Source organism: Onychomys torridus, chromosome 5 (genome assembly GCF_903995425.1).
Source record: "Onychomys torridus chromosome 5, mOncTor1.1, whole genome shotgun sequence".
NCBI classification, from domain to species: Eukaryota; Metazoa; Chordata; class Mammalia; order Rodentia; family Cricetidae; genus Onychomys; species Onychomys torridus.
In genome coordinates, this window is record NC_050447.1 from 94634449 (window position 1) to 94645332 (window position 10884).

At 41.1% G+C, this 10884-nt stretch overlaps 1 protein-coding gene across 1 annotated transcript in view; it reads left to right on the forward strand.

Annotated features, from left to right (window-relative positions):
- The first annotated feature begins 938 nt into the window (after positions 1-938).
- Sfrp4 (secreted frizzled related protein 4) overlaps positions 939-10884 on the forward strand; it is a 10092-nt gene continuing 146 nt past the window's right edge. Inside the window, exons 1-6 of the mRNA XM_036188349.1 lie at positions 939-1630; positions 2668-2748; positions 2833-2898; positions 4854-5052; positions 7762-7825; positions 10148-10884. The exon at positions 10148-10884 is cut by the window's right edge and continues 146 nt beyond it. Of these exons, the coding sequence (XP_036044242.1) occupies positions 1186-1630; positions 2668-2748; positions 2833-2898; positions 4854-5052; positions 7762-7825; positions 10148-10339 (1047 nt within the window). The 5' untranslated portion in view covers positions 939-1185 and the 3' untranslated portion in view covers positions 10340-10884. The remainder of the gene's footprint in view (positions 1631-2667; positions 2749-2832; positions 2899-4853; positions 5053-7761; positions 7826-10147) is intronic.

The window sequence follows — 10884 nt, forward strand, 5'->3', positions numbered from 1 at the left end:
GCCAGTGTTGATTTTGCTGCCTCTTTCTAATGCAAAGAAGAGGAACAGTAAGCATCTATCCTTGCCTTCCAAATCTACTGGATTCTTACTCAAGAAAAATAGTCTGTAATTTATCAAAGACCAGACTGTTGGATTGGGGGAAAAAAATCGTTCAGAATGTGGTGTCTCAAGTTGTCTTTGTTTTCCCCTGGCTTCCACTTACGTTGGGCTCAGGAATTAATGTTTAGAGAAAGGAAGCGATCAGAAAAACTCTAACCCAAAAATCTCTTGCACCCCTGAGCAGTTCTGAGTTCCTGGAGCAGGCACAAACCAAACGCCTGGTAAAACTGGAGCCAGAACTAAGCCCAGTGGCCACAAAACAACATCAGAAGCAACAACAGCAACAACAAACCCCACACAACCGGGGGCGGGTTGGGGGAGGCTTATATAAATTGTCCGTTGGTGCTGGTTCCAACACCTACTTTGCTGGGCTTTCTGGGCTCCACACTCCGCTCACTACTTGGCACCTCTCTCGCCCCCTACCGGAACGAAAAAGCAAATGTTTGTAAATTAGAGGGCGCAGTCGGGTCCTGTTGCTCCAACTCTGTACTTAAGGAAACTATAAGGCATACTGAGCAAAGAGTACTGTGTTCTCTCTCTTCAAACTCTTCCATGCACTGCCTTGTATCGAAGTCCCAAATGACTGAATGCAAGGTGTTCCTTTTGTTGATCTGAAGAAAAAAGGACTAGCAACCCTAAAAAGGGAGAGATCTTGGGGGAATGCAAGATTGCAGCCCTTGACTGCCCAACAGCAGAGATGATGTCACCGCTTCTGCACAAGAAGCTGGGGGTGGAGCAGCGGAGCGGGGAGCCGACTCTGCGCTTGCAGCTGCCAAGGCTGCTGAGCCCACGTCAGGGGACGAGTCTGGATAAATAGGGTCCCGCAATGGCCGTGTCCGGCTGCGCTCCGAGCTGCAGAGTCGGAGACTGGAGCTTCCTGCGCGGGTCGGTGCTCTGGAGGCTAAGTGCTGGCGCTGCTGGTGCTTCCAGCGCCCAGGGGCGATCTGCGCCCAGACCCCAGAACTCTCCATCAGTGCGGTCCGGCAGGAAAGTTCACCCGCTGCACCTAGGTGAAGAGATAGCGAGAGCAGGTGGGCTGGAAGAGAAGGGTCCTTCCTGCCAGCTGCAGCGGGGGAGGACAGTGCCATGCTCCTCTCCATCCTGGTGGCTTTGTGCCTGTGGCTGCGCCTGGCGCTGGGCGTGCGCGGCGCGCCCTGCGAGGCTGTGCGCATCCCCATGTGCCGGCACATGCCCTGGAACATCACCCGGATGCCCAACCACCTGCACCACAGCACGCAGGAGAACGCCATCCTGGCCATTGAGCAGTATGAGGAGCTGGTGGATGTGAACTGCAGCTCTGTGCTGCGCTTCTTCCTCTGTGCCATGTACGCACCCATCTGTACCCTGGAGTTCTTGCACGACCCCATCAAGCCCTGCAAGTCTGTGTGCCAGCGCGCACGCGACGACTGCGAGCCTCTCATGAAGATGTACAACCACAGCTGGCCAGAGAGTCTGGCCTGCGATGAGCTGCCCGTCTATGACCGTGGAGTATGCATCTCTCCCGAGGCCATAGTCACTGACCTTCCGGAAGGTAAGGCAAGGGAGGTATCTCGGGAGGCCAAGAGAGTCTAGGGGCTAACACAATCACTTGAGGTGGCCTCACGTACAGCTGACCAGCTCCTGTCCCATCACAGTTCACTGAGCCTTGAGGAAGGTGAAAGACAGGGAAGATTCTTCACAGGGATTTCTCAAGGTAGGGAGGGAATAAGGTTGCTTGAGGGTAAACCATTTAAGTGTTTTTATTTAAGGTAGATAGCAGAAACAATAGCCTTGGCAAACAGATATTACTGTGTGTGTGGGTCGGTGTCAAGCCTGCATCCTTCACCTTACCTAATGCTTCACTGAGCCCAGTACTGTGGCATGTTGACTAATCTGATCACTGTGTTACTTCTTGCTTTTCTCTTTCCTGCTATTTTACTGGTTTTGTTAGAAGGAGCACTCTGAATTCACTTCTTGAAATGAAACCTGAGAACAGTGTTGCATTATTTTACCGAGGTTTCTCCTAAGTCAGATCATCTGCTGTTTAAGAGACCGGGTCCAGGATGTGATTCAAAGGGGCTGCTGTGATTTATGAGTCTTGCTTTAAACTCCTCTCTTATTAAGAATATTAGAAAAAAAAAGTGTAAATTAGACAATTCTTTCTTTAAATCTCATAAATGCCTCGAAGTTATGCTTAGTTTTGGTAATGCAACTTCTCACTCTTTGTGCAGGGCAGTTAGAGGAGGCAATGTGGAAATAGTTTGGTTGTTCTGATCGGATAACTGTTAACTTGTTAACTTGCAGCAACAGTATCAAGATGGCTGGGGTGGGGGTGGGGATGAGATTGATCCAGATTGGTGTCAAGGGTGTTCCTTCAGGTCAAGTTCTGTTTGAGTAAGCAAATTCTTGGCTCACAGACTTCTTTCTGGGGCGTTGTGAGAAAAGTAGGTGACAATTGCCAGGCTATTTCTGCAGTGGTAATATTGTGTTGGATGTTTGTGTTGGCTTGTAGCCTCTGATGATTCCTTATTCAATCTGGATGAGGGACACAGTCATTGACTACACCCCGTGGTCCTGTTTGTGTTCCAGATGTAAAGTGGATAGACATCACACCAGATATGATGATGCAGGAAAGACCCTTTGATGCTGACTGTAAACGACTGAGCCCTGGTGAGTTCCGTCCTCAGACGCCCCTTGCTTTGTGCCAGAGTGATGTCTCTTGTGCGCTTCCCATGTATTTTGTGTCTTTTTTAGATCGGTGCAAGTGCAAAAAGGTGAAGCCAACTTTGGCAACATACCTGAGCAAAAACTACAGCTACGGTAAGTCTTCCAACAATGGCATTTGCTTTGGGGACTTGGCACAACAAGGCAGGGAAATCGCATCAGCCTGGATGTACCAGTCAAGGAAAGGGGATGATGGATTTTGTTGCTGTTGTTGTTGTTAATTATATGGTTTCTGGAACTCTCAACAACAACTATAAAGCTTCTTGCTTTTCTGGATAAATCAAAGAAAAAACAAAATAGTTCACACGTGTAGAAATGGACTCAGTAAAAACTGCTGTGCACGAAGTGGCAGGACCACTGTTCTCTTCCTCAGTTGTCTCACTACAGGAAGGGTGAGGGTTCAGATCAGGATTTGATTATCTGAAGACCAGAGGATGAAGACCTGACCATGTCTCTTTTTCCTCATCAACAGCTACAGATGCACATGCTTAACCTTCCTCTCTTTTACTTGAACAAACCATTTAGTATTTTCTCCAAAGGAAAAACAAACCAGTCATGGTATTTTAAAAGTTTTAAGTATTTTTATTTCTAATGTCATCATTTGGAATTAAATATAATTGTGTTCTTTTAAAGTATGTACTGAGATCTGAGGCAATTCAATTGCTTGCACCAGCATGTACATGTACCCACCCACATGTCACACACACACACACACACACACACACACACACACACCACATACACACACACTATGCACACATATTACATGAAAAAATAAAAACAAGTCAAGTGTCTATTTGGGCTATTTAATATTTTGTTGCATTTCTTAAATTATTTCTCCTAAAGTAACAAGGACAAAAAAGTAACAGGAAAAGTGTAGTTTTTTTTATCAGCTTGGTTTTCGTATTTTACCTGAAATTGTGTATTGGGAAGAAGCTTTAGATTATTTACCACATAAGAAAGTAGAGAGATACAGAACTCTGGAAAAATAGCCTGCAGTTTAGCTCTCAGGTTCGAGAGTCACAAATAACCAATGTGGGCACTTCAACAACAGAAAATTTCATTTTCTCCTGAGTAGCTTTTGTTTCTCTTCGAAACGTGTTCCATGCAGAAGTTGTCTTAATCTTGTCTGTTTTGTTCCTTGTCTGCCAAGATCCAGCCTGTGGGTCTAACCAGAGGCTATCTAATTCTACCATTATCTCTGGAGTGCCGTGATTTGGAGCCACCTTGGCAATTAACTGCTCAGTTGATATACATACTTTTGGCTCTTCCTCAAGCCAGCTTCCTAGGGTGGAATCCAAAACAGACCTGTGTTGGGCTGATCAGCAACTCCACCAGAAGTACTAAATAGCCAGGATCCAAGACTCTGAAACTTAAAACTTGACCAGAGGTGGGACTTGAACATCCCCCTGTAATAGCAATCTCATTTCCACTCACCCTGGGCCTTCTCTGTCAGTTTGTGAAATTGATGAACTGAGAACAGCAGCTTTCAGAGATTTCTTGCAGTTGGAAAATATTAATGTTAGGTCTCAGGCTGTCTAAATATTCAGAAATGAGTTCAGCTTGGACTGTAGGAGGATTTTTGGTGGTGAGATAAACGCCAGCATTCTGTGGGACCTGGCAGTTATGACTAATGATTTTTTCTGGAAAAAGAAATTCAAACTCAAGATGGGTGGCTGAAGGAATACAAGCTTTACCTTAACTTCCAAATCTGATCCTATGACCATCCTCCAACTCATAAGAGGGAAAGTAGAAACAGATAAAAATGTTTATGTGAAAGTTTGGGGGACCTGTAAAATGCTGGCCTTCTAATTCCCTTTTTCATTTTTCATTTTGCGATGTGGTTCATGAATTTTTCAGACAATGATGACAAAATGGGATGCTTTGCATTTATCGGTGTGGGCTTTCTGACTGCACCAGGGCTGCATGGACATGGCCATAATTACAGGAGTTACACTCTAAGAGAGGCTCTGGATCTGACCTTAAAACACTGTCTCTAGTTTCCCCCCAGGGGCTTCGATAACAACAGTTACTTGAGTTTTAAATTGCAGTTATCCATGCCAAAATAAAAGCCATCCAGAGGAGTGGCTGCAATGAAGTAACAACAGTCGTGGACGTAAAGGAGATCTTCAAGTCTTCCTCGCCCATACCTCGAACCCAGGTCCCCCTCATCACGAATTCCTCCTGCCAGTGTCCACACATCCTGCCCCATCAAGATGTCCTCATCATGTGTTATGAGTGGCGTTCAAGGTGGGTTCCAGGGAGCGGAGGAACTGCATGAGGCGCGTGAAGCTCATTAGCAGTCATGGTTTTAAAGAACAAAGAAATACTAGTTGTCATCATAAAAATGTTTTAGTATATGTCTCTTCTGGGATGCTGCATTTCCTAAATAGTTTATTCATTATCTGAATTCTAAATTCTAAATTTCTAGTTAATAGAATGAGGAAAATTTATAAAAATATTTAAATATAATCTTTAAAAACCTATTTCAGAATCCATTAGGTGATTTAAAATACATCAACAAGTAAAATGTTTTGAGTAAGAGCTGTTATTTTCAAGTCATTGTGTCAGTCTTAGCAGGAAGAGGTCTGAATTTTAAAGTACTGTGAAGTGGCTTAGAGGCTAACTAGTAGCCATCTAAGACTAAAGTTCTATGTGTTTTCCTAATCTATACTTTGAAGTACCTTTCATGGAACATGGCACACACACAAACACATATAGAAACTTTAAGACAGTTTCTGAAACTGAGAATATATAATGTCAAATTAAGTCATTACAAAGCAAATCATAATTGAATAAACACACACATACCTCTAGTGGGGATTGCTCATCTACTCACTTCTTTCCCCAGTCATTTTGTCATACATCAGGACATTTCCTAGAATATAGAATTGAACTTCTCACCTCATTTCCTAGGACGGACCCCCAAACTTGCAGCAATGTTATCTAGGAAAATCACACATTTTTATATAACACCCCCTTTTTTCACTCTCATTCATGCTTATTCCTGATAAAGCCCAAGACTCCATTCCTCTAAACGTAAAAAGCAAATGCATCTTTTGAAAATGCCATCATTTCAATGCCCAGTTTTGTATTCCATCAGTTGTTGATTCCCCTCCCTCCCATAGCTCTGCACGTTCTTAGCTTCTGAATCAGCCTTCTACTTCCCACTGATTCTCTCAAGAAGTGGTCAGTGCTTCTAGACTCATGGATTCATTATGTTTATATGGGCTGTAGCAAAGCAGGGCTCATTTGGGGACATACTAGGTTATTAGTCTTTCAGTTCTTTCTGGGCAGATGAGTGCTTTATAGATTCATCCAGTGCAACTATTTTTTGGATGACTGGGATTTATGTAAAGAAGATTTTGAAAGTAATTAGAGATCTATCTTATGAAGAGACACAAAACTGGCATTAAGCTACTACTGTGTAGTTAAGAACAGATATACAGATAAAACAAAGGAAATGCTTTCCCTTTACTTATCTCCAGTGTTAAAGATTGTTCCTAGGGCCTTGAGCACTCAGTGAGCCAAGCTCTCTATGGCATAATTAAGCCTTCAGCCCTCAGTTTACTTTTTATTTTAAGACAGTGTCATACAGGCAGATCTTGAACTCATTCTGTAGTCCAAGCAGACCTCAGACTTGCAAACTTCCTGCATCAGTCTCTGTTCCAAATAGCAGGAATTATAGTAGGCATGTGAGAAACAGACCCAGATAATGGAAATATTCTTGAAAATAATTTTAACAAATAAAAGAATATTTTATGATGGAAATGTGATAAAACAATAGCATATGAATGTATTAGTTACAAATCTATTTGTTTAGAAAAATAGCCTGTTTTTTTTCACTGTATTAAGAAACAAATTTAAAATGGATTAAGCTGGTGAACATTTTTAAACCATGGTCAAAAAGGACAAAATTAGATGATTAGAAACCTGAAACCTGAAATGCAAAGTGCTTTATAAGCACAAAACCAGTGCAAGAAATTGCAAAGGAAAATGTCAGTGAACATTTTGACTGGATGATATTATGTGCACAACAGTCACAAAAACAAATAGAAAATGGCATGCCTCTGTAATGGATATGATGAACATGGAGACATTATTCTCTAAATACCATTTAAAGTGTTATGAACACAATGCATAAGTGTATGCATAAATCCACATAGAAAGTTTCCATAAGCACAAACAGTAAATAAACATTAAAACTTACCTTTGTATTTCCCAAGCTCAAATAAATAGAACATTTTACTTTTATTTAGTATTTTAATGTTAGTGATCTAGATGAAAATGAGGCTATTTATAAAATGATTGGTACTCTATTAAAAACCCCTTTTTAAAGATTTATTTATTTTTACTTATGTGTGTGGCTGTTTTGCCACATGTATGTCTATGCATCATATGTGTGGCATTCCCATGGAGCACAGAAGAGGGCATTATATCCATTGGAACTGGAGTTAACAGCTGGTTGTTCGCCTCTGTGTTGTGCTAGGAACCAAACTCAGATCCTCTACAAGAGCAGCCAGTTCCCTTAACCATTGCACCACTTCTCAAAACACAAAAACCAGAAAGCCCCTTTTGGCCCAGAACCCGTCTAAAAGAAACAATAGCCCAGTGCACACTATTCTATTCAATGATATTCAACACAGTAAAAGTAATGAGAGTCGAGTATAGATAAGTGGATATCCATAGTTGTACTATACAGAGTTTATAGTTTATTTGTGTCTTCTAATCATCCCAGAAAACAAACATATCAATGAAAAGAAATGTAAAGTATGGTTTATATATGCAGTGTGATCAGAAAAACATATAGGAACAAGAAAAATCCATTTATTATTAATTGTAGATATATAGGTTATGGGGATAAAAGTTATTTGAAAACAAGTATGATCTTCTGTATTGGTAAATGTTTTACTTTTATAATCAAAATTTAATTACCAAGAAAATTGCTTTTTTTTCTAGGATGATGCTTCTTGAAAATTGTTTAGTTGAAAAATGGAGAGATCAACTTAGTAGAAGGTCCATTGTAAGTATAACTAACAAAATGGTGGGCATGGGTAGAAATGACTGTATTGTGTATTTTCCCATAATGTCTTCTCCCCCAAGCTCTCACAAGAGCCAGTAATGGCAAGAACACTTGTCTTTTGAATCTGAGATGAGAATCACATCTAATTTACTTGGAATTGTTATCAGAAACTGTTATCCAACTTTACAGTTGATGCAGTTGTACTCAAATTTAAGGCACCAGTTATTTCTGGGTTAAATTAGGCACTGTTCTTGCTTTATTGTATTACAATTTAGTTAATACAGCAAATGACATAAAAATTCAGTATTCATATAAAGATGAACATATATCTGTAGATATGCAAATACTTCTAAAATGCATACCACAACTAACCATACTATACTGCATTTAAAATAATGTAAGCTCTGTCTCTAAATAATCATAAGCAAAAATAATACGTGGTCAAATGCATAATCTTAATAGTAATATCACTCCCATATTGATAATTATGTTAGAGTTAGAATATTCCCCCCCACCCTAGATGAATATCATCTGCATTTAAAAATGCTAACTGGTTTGGAATTTTTAAGGCACCCTTGCTCCTCAAAATAAATTTAGTCATTGAGGAGAATTTATATTTTAGTTTCAAAACAGAAATCATTCCTGTCCAATTTTTCAATTTGGATGAATAAGAATTAACATAGGGAGAAAACAGCTAAACACTGAGCATGCCTGTAAAACAGAACCAAACACCACTGTGTTAGACCTGTGCTAAAACTCCCATCAGAGACTCTCGAGCTACTCGGCAAGTGTGTTCACTGTAACGAGATATAATATTCTAGCAAAATTGCATTGCTGGTTCCCAAGACAAAAATATAATTGAAAAATCAGTGGAGAAAGGAATTCAACATCTGACCTCCCACACATATGTGTATATACACACCAAAATAAAAAATACATTCATTCATACATACATACATACATACATACATACATACATACATACATACCACAACTTTGCTCTCAGGGAAGCTTGGTTATCCATATGATGACTCATTCCCTAGTGGTCTGGGCACACTTTAGTGAGTTACAGCAGCTCCCCTTTGAAGGGTGATCCTAATTAGTCTTATCAATAAAACCCAAGAGTCAAATATCAGAGTAATAAACTGAAAGATCAGAGAAGCAGAGTAGTGGCCACTAGAGACTTCTTACTTCTATGAATCGTCAGATGGAAAGGGGATCTGTCTCCTGTCTCCACTCACCTTATATTCTTGTCTCCATCTCCCTAGTGCTGGGATTAAAGGCGTGCACCACCACTGCCTGGCTCTGTTTCTCGTTTAGACTGGTTCAATCTCCTGTAGCCCAGAGTGGCCTTGAATGTCTGATCTCCCAGCTTCCTTCTCCCAAGTGCTGGGATTAAAGGTGTGGTGTATGCTACCACTGCCTGGTGGCTAGCTCCACCCTCTGATCTCCAGGCAAGCTTTGTTTGTCAGAACACAAACAAAATATCATACAACACCCTTTATCTGCCTCTCTGTACCTCATGGTTGGTTTTTTGTTTGTTTTTTCCTGCAGTTAATCACAGTTCAAAAAATACAAAACAATACAATAAGACATTTTGAGGGAGACCACATTTATTATAGTAAATGGATACAATAATTTTATTCTTGATACCATTATCTTTTGCTGTGCCTAACATACTAGTTAAACTTTGCCATAGGTACAGATATACAACAAAAGCCACAGCATCTCACAGCACAGTATTGTGCAAGGTCAGCATGATGCATATAGAGTCTTGGAAGATCCATCGAAGAAGAGGAACTACTAGTTTTGTTTTCCTTTGGATGTAATTACTTCAATGTAGTGGATCACTGGCTTTGCAGGGAGACTACATAGATTTCTACTTTTAGTGATGGCAACGTTATGTCAGAATGCTTTGCTGTGTGGAGATACTGTATTCTGAGGCTGGCCATCAGAAGCACACAGGTGAGGGGCTTGCGTTCTAGAAACAGCTAGAAGGACTTTGAATTCTGGCAAGAACTTTTAGTGGCCCTGTGGACCTCTGCAAATACCCTCTATGTACTTGTTTACTGGTTGTGGCAATGGTGCCCAGAAGATCTGTGTGAGCTTCAAGGGAATGAGTTGAGTATTTAGACTTTTGCATAGGGAGCACTTTGCAGTCACAGGAGGCATAAGTGCCCAACATAGGGAATCTATAATCATTGTCGCGATATCACAGTAGAACTGCCCTAATGGGAAACCTTCTGGGTCAGTTCTCTTGTCAGTTGAACGGCATAAAAGGGTGAATGTATCTGATAGTCACATTTACAAATTGCCTCCCAGCAGTGGGAAGAGAGGCTCCGTGAACAGCAGAGAACAGTTCAGGACAAGAAGCGAACAGCCGGCCGCACCAGCCGCAGTAACCCCCCCAAGCCAAAGGGAAAGCCACCCGTCCCCAAGACTGCCAGCCCTAAGAAGAACATCAAAGCTAGAAGTGCCCCCAAGAAACCAAACCTGAAGAAAAGTACAAGCTAATTACTTGCCACAATGAAGCCACACTTACAGGAGAAGGCCACACTTACAGAATAAGGCGGTAGGTACTGCCTGGGACAGTCTACAGAAGGCCACACACCACTTGCCTTAAGGGTTCACTGCAGTTCTCTTCATAGAACATCTTGCGGCACTTTTTTTTTTTTTTTTAACGATAGCTTCAGTTTTTTGTTTTGTTTTGTTTTGTTTTGTTTTTTCTTTAAGCCACACAGCCCTGTTGGGGGACAGTCCTCTGGTGTGGACGGCCCAAGAGGCAAGGAAAGCTGCTCTACAAGTTTTTGCATTCAGAGGGGCCTGGGGGTTTACTCTGTGTGACTGTCCTATGATGGGAAATGTGCTTCTGTTTTGAGAGTTTGACCTAATATGTACATTGTAAGGTCCATGTAATATGTCAAACTAAACAGTCTTCAGACAAAAAAAAAAATTATTTCCTTTGACTTCTGTTAGGAAATTAGTGATATATTAAATATGATTGAAAATATGCTTTTGACAAAGGCAGGAGAATAATGCTTAAAAGATCTTCATGTGTT